This window comes from Prionailurus bengalensis, chromosome D3, assembly GCF_016509475.1.
Source record: "Prionailurus bengalensis isolate Pbe53 chromosome D3, Fcat_Pben_1.1_paternal_pri, whole genome shotgun sequence".
Taxonomy (NCBI): Eukaryota; Metazoa; Chordata; class Mammalia; order Carnivora; family Felidae; genus Prionailurus; species Prionailurus bengalensis.
The window spans coordinates 29,396,921-29,415,276 of NC_057356.1; the positions used below are offsets into that span (position 1 = coordinate 29,396,921).

General features: G+C 52.5%; 1 protein-coding gene across 2 annotated transcripts in view; it reads left to right on the forward strand.

Moving 5' to 3' along the window:
* The window catches only part of PI4KA (phosphatidylinositol 4-kinase alpha), a 113,818-nt gene that overhangs the window by 93,883 nt on the left and 1,579 nt on the right, over window positions 1–18,356 (forward strand). The window contains exons 37-55 of one of the 2 annotated variants that reach the window (XM_043558196.1): window positions 918–1,037; window positions 1,199–1,278; window positions 1,376–1,569; window positions 2,575–2,665; window positions 3,037–3,204; window positions 3,918–3,971; window positions 6,573–6,693; window positions 8,348–8,477; window positions 9,425–9,495; window positions 10,726–10,798; window positions 10,884–10,954; window positions 12,010–12,119; window positions 12,582–12,686; window positions 12,779–12,904; window positions 13,344–13,464; window positions 13,945–14,104; window positions 14,886–14,975; window positions 15,427–15,510; window positions 16,604–17,039. In XM_043558196.1, coding sequence (XP_043414131.1) covers window positions 918–1,037; window positions 1,199–1,278; window positions 1,376–1,569; window positions 2,575–2,665; window positions 3,037–3,204; window positions 3,918–3,971; window positions 6,573–6,693; window positions 8,348–8,477; window positions 9,425–9,495; window positions 10,726–10,798; window positions 10,884–10,954; window positions 12,010–12,119; window positions 12,582–12,686; window positions 12,779–12,904; window positions 13,344–13,464; window positions 13,945–14,104; window positions 14,886–14,975; window positions 15,427–15,510; window positions 16,604–16,655 — 2,021 coding nt within the window. In that variant the 3' untranslated portion in view covers window positions 16,656–17,039. Of the gene's footprint in view, window positions 1–917; window positions 1,038–1,198; window positions 1,279–1,375; window positions 1,570–2,574; window positions 2,666–3,036; window positions 3,205–3,917; window positions 3,972–6,572; window positions 6,694–8,347; window positions 8,497–9,424; window positions 9,496–10,725; window positions 10,799–10,883; window positions 10,955–12,009; window positions 12,120–12,581; window positions 12,687–12,778; window positions 12,905–13,343; window positions 13,465–13,944; window positions 14,105–14,885; window positions 14,976–15,426; window positions 15,511–16,603; window positions 17,040–18,356 lie in introns of those variants that run through there. The other variant, XM_043558197.1, reaches the window with a different exon arrangement.

Here is an 18,356-nt window from a genome sequence, read left to right on the forward strand (position 1 = left end):
TGGGGAGGTAGGGACAGTTTTCTGGAAGAGGTGACAGCTGAGCTTCAAAGATGAATAGGAGCAAGCTAGGGTGGATAAGGTTAAAGAAAAGGTAAGGTGTAAGCAAGCCACAAACCTCCACAAAGAAACATGTTCTTGTTTCTCTGAGCACATAGCTGATTACACAGCACAAATTAGGGATGAGGAGTACAGTTTCTGCAGACAGACCCACAGTTGACAACCTGACTATAGGAAGAGGAAGGGATGGGGCACTGGGGGGCTCAGTCAGTTGAGCGTCTGACTTGATTTTGGCTCAGGTCATGATCCCAGGGTCATGGGATTAAGCCCTACATCAGTCTCCACACTGAGCACGGAGCTTGCCTAAGATTCTCTCTCTTCCTCTGCCCCTCTCCCCAACTTGCTCGCTCTCTATCAATAAATGGAAAAGGGAAAGAAAAAAGGAAAGGGAAAAGCAGGCAGTGATTTCTGGAGTCAACTTCCTGGCTCCACATAGAGCAGGGCCAGCATCTCTTCTTGCCTGCCTGCAAGGGTCCCGAGTTGCCACCATATTAAAAAGCAACATGATGCCAGAGATGAGAGAGCTGTTTGTAATTTATCAGTATCACCACTCACATTTGTTTTATTCCATTTTGAATCCTAGGAGGAACGTAATACATTTTAGTAGGCCTTACATGTTGAATGGTTAAAAACTTCCTAGGAGTACCTGGCTAACTCGGTCAGTGGAGCATGCAACTTTTGATCTTGGGGTCATGACTTAAAGCCCCACATTGGGTGTAGAGCTTATATTAAAAAAAACAAAAATCTTGGCTGTTGTTTTTTTTCTGCAAATCGTTTCTTCAACACCGTGTCTCTCCCTTCCTGCCCTTGGTGAAAGTTTAGACACCTCATTCTGGAAGCAGTAATGTGTTTGCCCACAGATAACCAAGACACCCGGAGCAATCTGGACATAGCAGTTGGCTCTCGGCAACAGGCCACTCAAGGCTGGATCAACACCTACCCCCTGTCCAGTGGCATGTCCACCATCTCAAAGAAGTCAGGTCGGTTAAAGGTTTGCTGATAGGTCCCTTGGGTCTGAGTCATATCCTGGCAGCTCAGACAGTGGGCAGAATGCTGAAAGACAGCTTCTTCTAGGTTCTAGAAATGAAGGGTAGGTCAGTGAACTCTGAAGAACACACTTGTGCCTTCTGTTTCTCCACAGGCATGTCCAAGAAGACTAACCGGGGCTCCCAGCTGCACAAGTACTACATGAAGCGCAGGACGCTGCTGCTGTCCCTGCTGGTAAGGTGACACCTGCCATATGCCCACAGCACTGAGGACAGGAGCAGCGTGGCACATGGGTGCACGCAGATGGCATATCGATGTCTCATCTCACCAGGCCACTGAGATTGAGCGTCTCATCACATGGTACAACCCACTGTCGGCCCCGGAGTTGGAGCTGGACCAGGCCGGAGAGAACAGCGTGGCCAACTGGAGGTCCAAATATATCAGCCTGAGCGAGAAGCAGTGGAAAGACAATGTTAACCTTGCCTGGAGCATCTCTCCTTACCTGGCCGTGCAGCTGCCAGCCAGGTGGGTCCTAGTCCTACCTGCCTGATGAGGCCCTTGCCAGAGTCCAGTCCAAGGGTACCTGAGTGGGAAGGAACATGACGTGGTCACTGCCAAGGATGGTTAGGGAAGCAATCTTAATGGTTTGGTCCTCTGCCCTGGATGTTGACCCAGTCTCTCTGTGCAGTGGTTGGTTACACAGCATGGATTCCTGCCTGGGATGTCCTAATATCCCAGAGCGCAAGCAGGAAACATCAGAGCACATTCAGGGCCGCAGTCCTATTCAAGGAAGAAAGGAAGCACATGGAGGCTGTCACTACAGGGAAGCAGGCCTGGGGATCCTTTGGGCTTTGTTCCCAGAGGTCTTCAGCAGGCTACTCACAGGAGGTGGCCTGCAACCGAGTGTCCTGTGAACTCTCCCCGGTAGCTCTGCCAAGGACAAAACCAGTAGCTGAGAGGGGCCTCCCAGGCCCCTGTATTAAATCCCACCAGGGGGAGTGCATCCATCCCACATCCAGGAGTGGACATTTCTTTCCCTTGAGCCCACACTTGCCTACTCACTGCTTCCTTCTTCTGGTTCTAATCCAGTCCTCTGGATTAGGACCACAGCTTGACAGTGTTCATGGAAAGTCTACCTTGTGTTAGCCTGGGGTCATGACCCCTAAAAACTTGCATCCACCCTCCCATCTATGGATGTACCTTCTGGCCTGTGGCCTCGCCATGCCATGGACAGGCTGCTTTGGGGGCCAGGGCAAGGGGGCATTCTGAAAGCAAGGACTATAGAAGGGGATGTCTTTTGAATGCGGAATATAGGATAATTCCTGTTTTAGATAGTTCTGGCATTTTGTCATAGCCAATCATAGTGCTCTTTATTGTAAACACTCATGTTCAGAGTTACCAATATGTCAGTAGTGTAGAGTGTTAAGGGGTCACTTGGCATTAATCTGCATCCCTCCAGTTCAGGGCTCTTCCACCCCATTACATGGAGGCAGGAGAGGCCATCTCCTTCACACCCTTTTTGTGCCCCAGGTTTAAGAACACAGAAGCCATCGGCAATGAAGTGACCCGTCTCGTTCGGTTGGACCCAGGAGCCGTTAGTGACATCCCCGAAGCTATCAAGGTAGTATAGCACGTGCTGGGGCCTGGGCTCAAACTGCACAAAAACAGAACTGCCTCCAGAAACACCTGGAACCTAGAAGTGTTAGGAAAACCTAGCAGCCTCAGTGGTAGAATGATGTTTCTAATTTCCTGTGTTTTCCACTTCTCAAATGAGGCATTTATTATGCTTACAGCAGAAAAATATCGAACATACTTTACCCTAGTTGAAATTATGCTACTTTACATAATATATGAGAAGTATTTCCCCACATTATTATAAGTGCTTTATTATTACCATCTGGGGCCATCCCTGAGATATGGGGTGGGGCCAGGTATTTCCAGAGGGCCCTCAGGAACTCCCTGTGCCAGACCATTTCCCTGCTTCCTTCCTAGTTTCTGGTCACCTGGCACACCATCGATGCCGACGCCCCTGAGCTCAGCCATGTGCTGTGCTGGGCACCCGCAGACCCGCCCACAGGCCTCTCCTACTTCTCCAGCATGTACCCACCGCACCCTCTCACGGCCCAGTACGGGGTGAAAGTCCTGCGGTCCTTCCCTCCGGTGAGCCCACGTCCTGCCTGAATCAGCCTCGGTGGGACTATCTGGCAGTGTTTAGGTGGAGACAGTAAGGACAAGTTTATCTCCACTTGATGCAGGCCTGATGAAACATCAGTCCATCTTAGAGCATGTCTTCACCCTGTTTCTGTCCAGGCAGTCATAGAAGACAGATTTAGTTCTGACTCAGATATGTTTATTGGTATTACTTGTTTTTTAATTTTAATTTGGTGTCTGAGTTACAGAAGGAAGTTGAATTTGAGTTTGGTTCCAGCAGTGGGCTTTTGGGAGGTCGGGGGATCCCATGAGACAGCCACAGTGACAGATTTGGTAGCTGACTCGTGGAGGCCCCAACACAGGGATCTGCTAGAACCTCAGCCCTTGTCCCCAAGCAGGTCCCCAGCAGGGAACATACATGAGCGGGCACTTCACTTGTCATCGCAGGCACAGGAGCCTTGTTCCTTTTGCCTTTTCTCACCCATCATGTGTTTCAAGTCGTTGGCCATTTTCCTTGCCACCCTCTGGACTTTCCGCAGTTCTCAGTCCTCTGTGATCTCCAGTGAGATGGTATCCCATGGGCTCAGTGACATCAGGGCTGGTCCAGGTTGGAGTGGGGCCCTGGGACAGCCATCTGTGTTGAGTTTGTTATCACCTTCCTAGAGGTAAGGAATTGTCTTCTCTTCCTGGAAGTCATTATCACTTGTCCTCCTCCTTTGCAGGATGCTATCCTATTCTACATCCCCCAGATTGTGCAGGCCCTCAGGTATGACAAGGTAAGGCTGTGCCAACATGTGCTGTCCTTCCCTCTGAGAGCCGTGCTGGGCAGTCCGGAGGGGGTCCTCAGTAACAGGGATGGGGCCTTGGAGGCAGGGCTGCCAAGTTGTGACCTGGTCTCTGAGCTCCTCTCACACACACCCCCACCATGGTTGTGGCCGGTGCTCATGGCCAGGAGGCCCCACTCACCCTGTCTCACCCTGAGGCCCCATCTGCTGTGCAGGGTGGGTGGGCCCTAGAAGTATTGCTAGCCACTTCCTTAGTCCCTGAATCTAGCTCCCTCGTTTCTTCAGTCGGAATCAGGGAGGCTCAAACAAAATGATGGAGGTATTAGTGTGCTTGGGCTGCTATAGCAGAGAACCACAGAGTGGGGGGTTAAACAATGGAAATGTACTTCTCATTGTTCTGGAGGCTCAGAGTCGGAGATCAAGGTGCCTGTAAGGTTGGTTTCTCCTGAGGGTTGGTTTGCAGATGGCTGCCTTCTCCCTCTGTCCTCACATGGTCTTCTCTCTGTGTGTATGTGTCCTAATCTCCTCTTATAAGGACACCACACTGGACTAAGTGTCACCCTAATGATCTCATTTTAACTTAATCACCTCTTTAAAGGCCCATCTCCAGACACCATCATATTTTGAGGCACTAAGGCATACAAATTCAACACATGAATTGGGGGGCACAGTTCAACCCATCACGTATAGCACTTGTACATAAGATACCTAACCACAGGGCCTGGCACAGAAACCCCTCCGGAGGTGACCACAGCCCAGAACCCACACTGTCCGTGCTTCATCCCAGCACCGGCCCCCTGACCTGTGCTTGAGTCTAAGTGTAGCAGCAACATCTTCCCCTTTCCTGTTCCTGCTGATTCTGTTCCCCACTGCATAAGACACCAGACTCCCCTGTGTCCTGGCTGAGTCCTTGCAGTAGCAGCAAGTGCTGTGTCTCACTGTGGTGGCTATGAGCACTGTGGCTGGGTATCCCAGGGCTAGCTTCTTCCTCCCAGATTGGCAGGATGCTCTGTCTTGGTCCATAGACCAAAGTGCTTCTAGAACTGCAGCCAGCTTCTCTTGAAACACTGAGTCCTGTTTTAGCTAGGTAGCTGCCAAAAGCCCTCCAATTCTGAGCAGGTGGTTTTGATATTGTGCTGACAGTGCAGAGCCTGCTTGGGATTTTCTCTTTCTCCTCTCTCTCTGCACTTTTCCCCCACTCACACTCTCTTTCTGTCTCAAAATAAATAAACATTTTTTAAAATGAAAAAAAGAAAGAACACACAAGAATAAAATGCTAAAACCTTTCCCAAAGCTAGAAGCCTCGGTGGGCCTCTGACTGATGACACTTCCTCCTTGTTCAGACGGCTGCCGGTTTCCACTTCCCTGTTGTAGTCTGTTTGTTACTGCACTGAGTCCCCTTCTGTGGTCCCAGCAAAACTGACTGGATTACCGGTGCATCATAAAAGGACATAATCAACCAACAGCCAGGTGCGAGGGCAGTATAGGGCAAGGGATGTGGGAAGGCTGTGGAGTTTCCACACTCTTCAGGCGCCTGGCTCTCCCAGCCTCTCCACCAATTCGGAAACTCCACAAACTTTTATTTAAGCAGACTACAAGTTGAATACTCATAGTTTATCTTTAGATCCTTTTACTGGGTTAGCAGTGGGAAACCCATAGCGAGGAGTTATTTGAAGTTTGACCTACTAGGTAAGCCCACCCAGCCAAGTTGAGGACATCTGTCCCCAAAATACTTTACCAGATGGGAGGCCACAGACTACTGTGAGGAGGAGAGAAGCCACTCCTCCAGGAGTCTTCCAGAAAGGCCAGCACCTTTTTAAACCTTAAGACAGGGTAATTAAGGAATGCCTAGGTGGCTTAGTCGGTTAAGTGTCTGACTTCAGCTCAGGTCACGATCTCATGGTTTGTGAGTCTGAGCCCCGCAATGGGCTCTGTGCTGACAACTCAGAGCCTGGAGACCACTTTGGATTATGTGTCTCCCTCTCTCTGCCCCTCCCTTACTGTGGTCTGTCTCTCTCAAAAATAAGTAAACAAGCAAATTTTTTAATTTTAAAAAAAGGGTAATTAAAACTTGGAGTTATGAGTAGTAGAATACAACTAAGAAGAAGAAAGAGGAAAGGTCCTTAGGATAGTGGCCATCGTGTGTCAACTCATGAAGTATCTGTGTATTAGAATTTTTTTGGAACCTGCCCATCACTGTGGAACATTGTTCCAAACAACCAGCTTATAACTGAGTTTTAGTCCCCAACCTACTCATTCCTTGTACTTGACAACAGCAGAAATTGGTTGGAGAGTCATGGTTCTTAGAATCTAGGGGAAGTCACAGGGGAAACAAAAGCTGGCTCCTTCCTATATTGAAGACACCATCACGTGGGGCTCCATCTGCCCCACCGGCCAGCTAGCCAGCTGGAACTTGGCCTGTGTAGGTTGGGCTCACACATAACCAGACAAGCTTGCTCACACAGCCGGAAACCACTGGGCCTTACTTCTTGCTGGGTCTGCAAGTGCTAGGAGTCTACTCCTACACTGGGTGAGAGTGTCTTGTGGTGGAGAGGCACCCAGGCCTGAGCTGATGGTGACCTTGTTCTATAGATGGGCTACGTACGGGAGTATATTCTGTGGGCAGCGTCCAAATCCCAGCTTCTGGCACACCAGTTTATCTGGAACATGAAAACTAACATCTATCTGGATGAAGAAGGGCACCAGAAGGACCGTGAGTATTTGTCATCTTCCCTCAGGCCTCACCCCCGAACTTTAACCCTCCTAGGCCCGTGCTGTCCCAGCCCATGGTTCCCTCTGCTTCCTATCCTTTGGTGGGAATTCTCACCTTTCAACACCCAGCGGGAGCAGGCTCCTCCTCCTTCGTGAAGCCTTTGCTATCCTCTCCTCCAGACGTCCTCCCTGCCCTGGCACCATCCTGTAGCTTCCCAAGCACATGTGAGAGCCTCCTGCTCAGGCCGAGCCTCTCCTCACCCTGCGCTTGACCCAGTGACTCCATATGGGGGCGAGGCAACCACCCAAGGAAGTCCTCAGAGGTTGTCCACATCTTCACATCGTCACACCCTTAAAAACTAGTGAGGCCCCCGGAGACCTTTGGTTTATGTGGGCTTTGGTTCTCAGTGTTAACCAATGTTAGACATGAAAACCAAGACATTTAAAAAATAATACAAGCCCATCACATATTAACATAAATAACATTTTTATGAAAAACGACTCTAAAACTCAAAAAGAGGAAGAGTGGTGTTGCTTTACAGATTTACAGATCTCTTTAATGTCTGTAATAATGCCACAGCATTTTTAGTAAAAGACAACAGGACTCTCATTCTGCTTCTGCATTTACCCTGTTGTTTGGTTGAAGTAAATGAGGGGAATTCAGCCTGGTACAGACACGTGGCTAGAAAAAGGAGGACCATTTTAGTGGTCTTTCTGGTCACTATAGGTGGTCTCGTAGTCTCTGCTGATACTGCACCAAACACAAGTGATAGTTTTCTTAAAGGTGAATTGCGATGTGGATTTGAAATCATGGCAGCGAGTTTCTCGTGCTCTTTCTTTGAAGCCCATTGGTCTACCCAGCACTCACTACACCCCCCACAGGATTTCACAGCATTCAAACTCACATTTGCCTGTGCCCCACTGGCCTTACCAAACAGAAGCATTGTCAAGTGGTGGGGAGCTGTCAAGCTCACCGGCACAGATGCAAGTTTTCCAAAACTTTGTAGTTTTCCTTAAATGGCAGATTTGACTTGTTGATTTTTAAGAAAATATCTCCCATGTACCTAAGTCCAAATAACTCTATTTTTGTCTGTCAGTCACTCTTTCAAGTAAAAAATGATGTTCCCTGAAAAAAGAGATTAGTTCAGCCCGAAAGTCACACCAACACAAGATGCTGTTCCTTGAGACCACAGCATCCGCGTGCTTCACATACAGCAGGGGGCTCCGGACACTGTCCAGTTCATCACACACAGAATGTTAGAAAGATACACTCAGGGTAGAGTTCAGTCAGATTAGTCAATGCTCATCACCTCACCAGGGACATTCTTAGTGACACTGGCTTTTATTTATACTGTGGGAGCAGAGCCATGAAGATCCATTGACCACCAGCACCTTGGCCAATGGCTTGTGCACAGCCTCGCAGGTGTCTACACAACAAGGAGGACAAACAGCCTGTCAATATGGTTTTGACTGGGGGGAGCCTGCTGAAGGGTCCCAGGGACCCTCCAGGCATCTGCAGACCACACTCAGGATGTCTGACCTCGCTGCTGGGGGACACCTGGACATCTAGACTGTACATCTGGCAGATGTGTGGGGTTTCCTGGAGGGCCTTCTGTGGCATGGCTGCAGGCTCACCCTCTTGGTTTCTCTGCCAGCTGACATCGGCGACCTCCTGGAGCAGTTAGTGGAGGAGATCACAGGCTCCTTGTCAGGCCCAGCCAAGGACTTCTACCAGCGGGAATTTGATTTCTTTAACAAGATCACCAACGTGTCTGCTATCATCAAGTAAGTGGCATCAGTCCTGGTTTGTGGGAATTGCATGGAGGGCCCGCACTGGTTCTAATGAACAGCCAGGGTTGGGAATCACTGCCCTGGCAATTCAAGTCTCTTGAAAGTATAGCAAAATGCACAGCCATGCAAATTTCAGAAAACATATCTTTCATTCTAGATACTGTCCCCTAACTTGAAGCCACTCTGCTCTCTCCAAGTTTTGAAGAGTGTTAGGAAAACCAGACTCATTTGTAACTCCCAATGTTGTTTTATTGATTTGCCTCCTGGGCCATCCATTTGTGAGGGCTCATGCCATCCTGGGGCATCTGTGGCACTGCCAGTTTATGTGGGACGGGGCCCTGGAGTCAACTGGCCAAGTGCCTGGGAGAGGCCCTGGCAGGGGGAGCACTGGCTTCCTATTTTCTCAAGCGCCTCATTCCGTGGGCTGTTCCCTGGCACCTTGGTCACCAAGTGACCTAGGCTGTGTGCCCTGAGGCCCTTTTCTGGGCCTGGTACTAAGTAGAGCGGTGATGCAGCAGCTTCTAGCCCGCAAAAATAAAGGAGTGGGAGGTGGTGTTTCCTGGGCATCATGTCAGGCACCTGATTCCACTTTACCCTGTCATCCTCATCCTAGGGATGCAGAAAGACAAAGGGGCCTGCCCAAGGTCATGCTGCAAGTAAACAACAGAGCCAGCACTTGAGCATAGACCCAAGAGCCAACTGTGTCCCCTGTGTGCCTCTGACAGCAACATACACACACCCCACACAGGCAAGGGGCAGTGACAGCCAGAAAACTCCACCCTGTTCCGGGAAGAACTGGTCTAGCAGAGCCTTCAGTAGTAGCTAGAACTACAAGGAGAGGAAAGGAGAATCAGACAGGAGGGGCTCTGGGCTGTCCCCCAGAAGCCCCAGAGGCCAGTTCCTGCAGAGACAAAGCAAAGCATTTCTGTCCTGTTTCTCAGGCCCTACCCTAAAGGCGACGAGAGAAAGAAGGCATGCCTGTCGGCTCTGTCTGAAGTAAAAGTGCAGCCTGGTGAGCAGGATGAGATGGGCCTCTTCCTGTGGGTGGGCAGTGTGGGTAGGCACCGGGATCAGGGAGGCGGCCAGCCCACATGAGCCTGGGCCCTGGGGCACTGGTGTCCCTCTCCATAATCTGCCCCTGGTGAGCTGAGAGCTACTTCTCAGCAGATACTCTTTATCTTCCCTGTTGCTTTCTGTTTTTCTTAAAGCCCAGACACTGTCCTTGGCAGCCATGATTCTAGAAATTTCCTGAACTCCAGTGGAATAGGAGCAACACAGGCTGCACAGACTGTGGGCATGGGTGGGAGTGTCACAGGTGTACTGGGCTGAGGGTGCCCACACTGGCTGACCTTTCCTTGACCCTTGTTGAGCCACCTGCCCTGCCCAGTGTAAACAGTAGCTCAGCTCAAAGAAGCTCGACGTCCACACAGGCTGCAGTTTCCCTGGTCAGCAGGCTCCCAGACCCTTGCAGCCCATGCTGCCGGGTCTTGTCCTGGAGGCACTGGGGAGCCAGCCAAGACTCCAGGGCAAAGCAGTAGATTGTGCTTCTGGGAGAGAGACCAGAACTGGCCAGGGAAGGACGGTGTGAGGGCATTGAGGGAACAGCATGTTCCTTCTGCCCCTCCTTCCCCTGGTGGCAAAGCCCACCTGACCCCACAGCAAGGCCTCGCTTTGCTTCCCAGGAGTCCCAGGACTTCCTGTGTCAGGGCCTCTCCTAGAAGCCCACTCCCTAGCCAGGATCTCTCCCCGCTTCCTGGGTCTCAGGGAGCACACCCCAGCCCCCCAGAGGAAATGCCAGTTCCTTGACCAGGAATAGGCTTTCTCTTGTCCTCCCTACTTGACATGTGTGCTGAGAGAGGGGAGCTACAGCCAGTGGGTGAGTGTAAGAACTGAGGGTGTTCCAGGTAAATGGAGGCAGGGTAGAAAGCTCCTGCACATGCCCTATAAGAGCAGGCAGCTCCCCACCTGGCACTGGTCGGCCAGTGGGGCCCCGAGGAGCAGTGTGCTAAGTCTGTAAAGCTGAGTGTTGGTGTGTCCTCCTGGAGAAGTGTCTCCTGGGAGGTGGCAGCTCCTTTGTTAGATATCAGGAAGGGTCCAGGAAAAGACCACAGATCAGGGAGGATGGACCTGTAATGGCCACAGGATAAAATATCGGTGCCTCAGATGAGGACCTAGAAGCCCCATCTGGGGGCAGGGAGTCATTTTGGGGCTCCCTGTAACTTCGCCCTCTGTCCCTGCACAGGCTGCTATCTGCCCAGCAACCCCGAGGCCATCGTATTGGACATCGACTACAAGTCCGGGACACCCATGCAGAGGTGAGAGGCCGCCTGTCTTTCGGCAGTTCCCTTGCACAAAGTTCTCATTTGCTCCAGCACCCATGTTCCTTCTGTTGTTTTGCAGTGCTGCAAAAGCCCCGTATCTGGCTAAGTTTAAGGTGAAACGATGTGGTGTTAGTGAACTCGAAAAAGAAGGTTAGTGAAGAAACTCTGACACGGTTTGGGATCTAAGTGTTTTATCTGGATGATACCAGTTTTAGGGGGCATATTTAGTTTATTACCAGCTCCCTGTGAAAGATGACATCCATCCACGCTGGGTCTGAGCCCTTGTTTAGGAATGGCACAGAGCTTATATACGGTGACAGAGACACCTGGAGACCGGCCCCAGGTCAGCCATTGAGTCCAGGAGGCACCTTCCTGAGGCTGAGTAGCCCAGAGCTTTGGGGGGTGCCGTGCAGGTTACACGGCCTGGGTGGCTTCACCAACAGAAATTTATTCTCTCACAGTTCTGGAGGCCAGAAGTGCCACATTGGGGTGTCGGCCAGGCCGTGCTCCTTCTGAAGATGGGTAGAATCTGTTCCGTGTATTTCTCCCAGCTTCTGGTGGTTGCTGGCAAGTTTTGGTGATGCTTGGCATCTTCGTCATTCCGACCTCTGCCTCTGTCTTCTCAAGGCTTTCTCCCTGTGTCCCCATGTCCAGATTTCCCTGCTCTGATAAGGGCACCAGTCATTGGATAAGGGCCCACCCTAACCCTCAGTAACTTGACTACATGTGCAAAGATACTATTTCCAAAAAAGGTCACATTCTGCAGTTTTGAGTGGGCATGAATTTTAGAATAAGAGGTGTGGTCCCCTGCCAGTATGGGGACATGCCTTCCATGGCCTTCCCTGCACTCTGGCCCCCAGGTCCTCCCAGGCACCCCAGGATGCAGACAGACACACACCTCTGCCCCCCAGTTCATAGTGCCCTCTGCTGATCCCAGGCACACCTGGGTCCCCATTTCCAATGAAAAAGGGGCTCTATCTTCAGTTCCATCTAAGCCTAAACATTCTTCAGAAGAGATCCCTGGCCCCATGGCTCCATCTGCTGACCCCAGTTGTCTGCTGGGCCTCATTTGGCCTCCTTGGGGCTTTGCAGAGACAATCCCCAAGATTCCCAGGGTTCCAGGCAGGTGAGCAGGACTTGCCCTGGCCCCAAGGGCCTCTCCTGCCTCCAGGCTAACTGGCTTCCTCTCCACCGCCCACACACAGGTCTTCGGTGCCGCTCAGACTCTGAGGACGAGTGTGGCACACAGGAGGCTGATGGCCAAAAGATCTCATGGCAGGCGGCCATCTTCAAAGTGGGAGATGACTGCCGACAGGTAGTGAGTGGGGCCAGGCCTACCCTCTTCCCAAGGCTCTGGGTGCATTTAGGGGTCACACCTCACATGCTGAACCACATCTTTGTTTCCGACATTGGGTTGAGGTGCCACAGAGGAAACCAGGGCTTTCTGCCAAACCCAGGGGTCTCCAGCAGCTCCCACCCACTGCCCATCCCCTGGCCGCCCAGAGGGAACTGCCTTGGAGGACAGGCACTCCTGACTTGCATCCCCCACTAGACAGCATGGCCTTAGTCTGGCCCGGTGCCCAGTGGTCAGAGCCCAGCCCAGCATGGTATGCAGTGATGCCAGATGCTCCAGACTCCTGCTTGGCCATGGCCTCCCTTTCTCTCCTTCCCTCTCTCCTTCCCTCTCTCCCTCTTCACTGGCAGGGCTGCTAGCAGTCATGTGGACTAGAGCACAGGAGGCGGCCAGCTGACCACCCCTTGTTTCCCTGGTCTCCAGGATATGCTGGCCCTGCAGATTATTGACCTTTTCAAGAATATCTTCCAGCTGGTTGGCCTGGACCTCTTTGTCTTCCCATACCGGGTGGTGGCCACCGCCCCTGGGGTAAGTTCCCAGGAGCCCAGGGGGTGTTCCCGATGCCTTAGGCCAAGACAGGTCCTGCCTGCAGGCCTCAGCACCTGGCCCTTCCTCTCCAGTGCGGAGTGATTGAGTGCATCCCCGACTGTACCTCTCGGGACCAGCTGGGCCGCCAGACGGACTTCGGCATGTATGATTACTTCACGCGCCAGTATGGGGACGAGTCCACCCTGGCCTTCCAGCAGGTGACCAGCGGGGCAGCCCCCAGACCAGAGGTTGCTTGTGCTCTCCATCCCACCATTCCCAGCACTGCTTATGGGCCAGCACCCTGCTTCCCACTTTCCCTGCTTTTCTGAGTCCTTGTACGTTTGGGGGTAAAACAAGGGCACCTCATAACCTTCTTTGGGATTCAAAGGAACCTTGAAATGGACTCCCCAGAAGAAAGCAAATTCGTGGGTGTGGGAGGAAGGGGCTAAACCCCTAAACCCCCGGACGCAGTCACTTGTCACTCCTGTTCCCAAGATCTGGCCTGCTGATTTGGGCTCTACCTCCAAGGCTAGAAACAAGAGCCCAGAGAACACCTGTAGGCCCTGGGGTCCCAGGAACAAGGCAGGAAAATGCCCAAAGGTCCTGGGAGGTGCAGCCTTAGGGCCATCCGTGAGCACCTGGGCCCTCTCCACACAGGCTCGCTACAACTTTATCCGGAGCATGGCTGCCTACAGCCTCCTGCTGTTCCTGCTGCAGATCAAGGACAGGCACAACGGCAACATCATGCTGGACAAGAAGGGCCACATCATCCACATCGGTCAGCCAGCTCCCAGAGCCACCCTCCTCCTCTCCCTTCACCCCCTAGAGCCCAGGGCAGGACACCAATCCCCATCCCACAGAGGAGCCAAGCATGCTCGGGTCACCCAGCCAGTCAGGGTTCAAGTCCAGCTTTGAGACCAGAGCTGTTGGCCACTAGGCTGTGGGAGCGAGTAGCAGCGGTACCACAGTGCATGGGGCACTCTGGGGTTGAAAACTGGAACCAGGGAGAGCACAGCTCATCTAGCCCCGGGGCCAGCCTCATCTCCGCTCCAGCCTGGCTCCCCACCTCCATAACCTCTTTTCTCTCCTGCCTGCTGTCACCCCCCTGCCCCACTGCCCCTACCATCTCCAAGAAAACATGGCCTGTGGCCAGCTTGTGGGGTGTGGGGAGCCTGTGGCTCCAAGCCCTGGCTGAAGCACGCCCATATCTCTGCCCTGTCATCTGATCTTGTCACGAATGGCTTTGGGGGTTTTGCAGACTTTGGCTTCATGTTTGAAAGCTCACCGGGTGGCAACCTTGGCTGGGAACCAGACATCAAGCTGACCGATGAGATGGTGATGATCATGGGGGGCAAGATGGAGGCCACACCCTTCAAATGGTTCATGGAGATGTGTGTCCGTGGCTACCTGGCCGTGCGGTGAGCCCCAGGGAGGGGCCAGTGGGGGTACTGAGACAGTGGGGAGGAGGGTGGTCAGGCACCAGTCCTGGGTGCCACTTGTCCTGCAAGATCCCTCAGAGGTCCCATGGGGCCGTCTCAGGCTCCTTTGTGGATCGAGGGACTGCCTTTCAGAGAGAGCAAGGCAGGTTCAAGAGGATGCCTACTGGTCCAGGCAGCCTGGGCCTTGCCTTCCCATCACCACTCTGCCTACCTGTGCCAGTGTCTCTGCTCTGGGTGTCAGTGCTCCGGGTGTCAGTGTCCACATTTTGTAGTCTCCTGGGTGTGGCCTTGCCTGGCAACACCTTGGGCTCCTCACTGTGAGCACGCCATTCACCCCTTCACCCAAGTGTGAGCATCTGCCACCTCCCAGCTGCACCCTGAAGACTTACTGTCCTGGCTTCAGAGTGTCACAGAGCCAAGGCCACACAGCAGCCTGGACTCCAACCCAGAGTCTGTTGGAGCCTGTGTCACGCCCACTCAGTGCACCTGCCCCACGAGAAAAGGAGGGTCAGGGTATGTTTGCCCTGTATGCCTGTGCTTCCTCAGCCAGGCACAGAAACCATGGCCAGAGGCCTCAGGTGGGCAGACCGGGACAGGATGCTCAGCCCATTCAAGGCTGTGTGAGGAGCCCCCACCTGGCAGCTGCAGGGAGGTGGGCCGACACATGCAGCTGTTGGGTGGTGGCTGGGCTGCAGGAGTGCAGGCAAGGCCACCCTGCTCAGGCCAGCCTCCTTCCCCTTCCCTCCCTGTCTCTCCACAGGCCCTACATGGATGCAGTTGTCTCTCTGGTCACTCTCATGTTGGACACGGGCCTGCCTTGCTTCCGTGGCCAGACAATCAAGCTCTTGAAGTAGGTCCTGGGCAGATGCGCAGGCCATTTGGGGGGCAGTTGTCCCCTCAAGGTGGGAGCCTCTCAAGTGCTGGTAAATGTGATCATTATCAAGGCCAAGCACTCTTCTCAGAACCCCAGAGCAGACAGGGTTCCTGGTGAGGCGCTGTCACTGCACCAGGCTGCAGATGTTCCAGGTATCCCTTCATTTCTCAAGGATGCAGTGCCAGGCCTTACCTCCAGCCTGAGGCTGCAGCGGCTTAGCCCTAGGCTCTGCTGGGGAAGGGGACAGGCCCTCCAGAGCCAGCTGGGAACAGTGCCCCTCCCCCTTACAGCTATTCCCAGAAGGGAACAAATTCCCACAAATGCTAAGTGGTCTGTTAGCAAGACCGCATCCCATGGGAGAGTAGCCTAGAGGGAGCAGTTTCCACAGGTGGCAGGGGACAGCCCTGACACAGCCCTCACCCCCCAGGCACAGGTTTAGCCCCAACATGACCGAGAGAGAGGCTGCAAACTTCATCATGAAGGTCATTCAGAGCTGCTTCCTCAGTAACAGGTGAGTCTCCCCCTTCCACTTTCCCCTCCGGAGCCCGCTGCCACACACCAATATTCTCCAGGCACCTTGCGTGGGGCCACGCCTGGGCCAAAGTGACGAAGATGCTGCTGTCCCAGGGTACTCTGTACCACAACTCCTGAAGGGAGCCCTCATGGAGTGACAGGGTACTGGGTTAGAGGGGCCAGGGATATGCTGAGGGGAACACCCAACAGAGGCCTAAAGGCCAGAAACCGTGCCCACCTGGGACCCAGCCTTCGAGGCCAAGCAAGCTGCTGGTGCAAAGGGCATGCAAGGAGGAGAGCACAGCCCAGTGGGCTGGCTGAGGAGCAGAAGAGGCCTCAGCCCCACCCCTGCTTCCCCACACCTTCCTCACGCTGCTGCCTGGGCAGTGACAGGTGGCCCAGGGTGGAGACAGGCCAATTGGCCATTATGATAGTGGAGCCATGAGAAGAGGTGGGTTCCAGTTCTGAAGGCAGAGCGGCTAAGCACCTGGGCAGTCGGGGAGCCAAGCTTCCCCTCTGGGAGGTGCAGACATGGAACCCAAGGAAGACGGCGAGCCGGCTGGGGTGGGCCTAACAGGAGCAGAGGAACGGGAGGCAGCTCAAGGGCAAGCATGAGGAACATGACAAGAGGGGTGTAAAAGGCAGGACGAGGGAGGTCTCGATTGTTTTGTTGGCAGAGTAGGACGCGCATGGGTTGCGGGGTGTGACAGGAGGAGAATGAGCTGTCGTTTGCATGCCACGTGGCAGGCCAGGGGGCAGAGTCACTCACTATGTCTGGGGACACGGAATATCTTTGGCTAACACTCCCCCTACCAGAGTGTGGGGCAGAGTGGTGTTTGGCTGAGGAGGCCCAGGAGGAGACATCAGAAAGGAGCTCACACAGTCATTGTCACAGGTGGGGAAAGGAGTGTCCCTAGAAGAGAGGCTGGCAGGGAGGCTACAGGGTCTGCGATTTTGCATTTGCACCTTCAGAGAGGAGAAAAGGGCCACTTCCCCAATGCAGCTCTCCAGGCAGACATGAAGGACGCAGCGGGGAGAGGGACCCAGACCCGAGACAGTCTCCTTACAGCCTCCCTCCACTCTCCTTCCAGGAGCCGGACCTACGACATGATCCAGTACTATCAGAACGACATCCCCTACTGAGGGTGGAGCTGGACCAGCTATCATGGCCGCCCCCCAGCCATCCCACAATCATAGAGCTGAGAGAGCACAGCCCCACCCTGGCTGCTGTGCTGTGGCCCCGTCATTCCATCCATTGGAATTATTTTTATAGGACAAATAGGACAAAAGTCCACCATGCAGAGCCTGGCAATCCATTCCTTCCTAGTGTAACCCACATGTGACACGTGAGACTGAGATGACTGACAATCCTCTGGCGACACTCTCTGCATGGGTGTGAATAATTGGTTTGCACTGGACACATTCCCAACACATTCCCTAGGTACATGAAGTATTTTCTTGTGTATAAAAAATTATATTCAACTTAAGATTTAACCAATGTGAACAAAATAAAAACCAGCAAAAGTGTGGAGTGCCAGGTGTACCTTCAGCTGAGGGGTGATTCCTGGATATGCTGGGAAGGGAGCAGGGCAGTGTTCCCTCTCCCACCCGGAGTGCAGCCTACCAGGAAGCCTCTAGGGGCCCAGGTTAATGCACTTCACAACTGACTCATCACAGCGCAGATGCACCAACAATCACACTGCATTTTCCTGAACTGCTCTGTTCCGGCTCCTGTTAAAGGCCACCCAACCACCCCATCGGTGTCTCTTGCCAGCACAGGTGTGGCTCCATGTCCTGCCTCTGCTCCAGGACTCAAAAACCTTTGTGCAGCCAGCCCCCAACAGCCACCTACTCCTACTCACTGTGACCCTCTAAGCAGATAGGAAGACCCCAAACTAAAAGAAGAGGATGACACAGGGCAACTAGAAATGTCACTAAAGTTTAAACAGCATTTTTAACTTTAAGCAGATCTAGATGAAGAGAAAACCAGAGAACAATGAAATTACCAAAATAAAGCAAAAGGGGAAGCTGTGAAGGAGAAGCTCCAGTCAGCTTCCAGTGGGATTCCAGAGCTGGTGATAAACATAAATACTCAGCTTCAGGAAGCACAGTTGAGTCCTGAGCAGTATATTCAAAAAAAATATGGGGTGCCTGGTTGGCTCAGTCAATAGGTAGAACATGCAACTCTTGATCTCAGGGTTGTGAGTTCAAGCCCTATGTTGGGTGTGGAGCCTACTTAAAAAAGAAAAAATATGAAAAAGCCAATTATGTAAGTTAAAAAATGCAAAAGGGAATGCCCGGATAGATTGATTAAGCGTCCAACTCTTGATTTTGGCTCATGTCATGATCCTGACGGGCAGGGACACTGTCATGATCATGTCATGATCTCACGGTTCATACCCCATTCCTCATGCAAAGCCTGTTCAAAAAGCAGTCTACAGGGGCACCTGGGTGGCTCAATCGGTTGAGTGTCCGACTTCGGCTCAGGTCATGATCTCATAGTCCATGAGTTCGAGCCCTGTGTCAGACTCTGTGCTGACAGCTCAGAGCCTGGAGCCTGCTTCAGATTCTGTGTCTCCCTCCCTCTTTCTCTGCCCCTCCCCTGCTTGCACTCTCTAAAATAAACATTTAAAATATTTTCAATAATAAAAATATTTTTAAAAAATTTAAAAAGATACCAGAAAATAGGGTGTAATTTGGAGAAAGATCAACCAGAACATAAGGGTGGGGAGAGCATAGAAAAAGCAGGATATAAACACATTGTAAAATGGTAGAAATATATTCAAACATAGTAGAAATATTTCAAACCACACTCCTTGAAAAGACTTGTCAAATTGGCCTTAA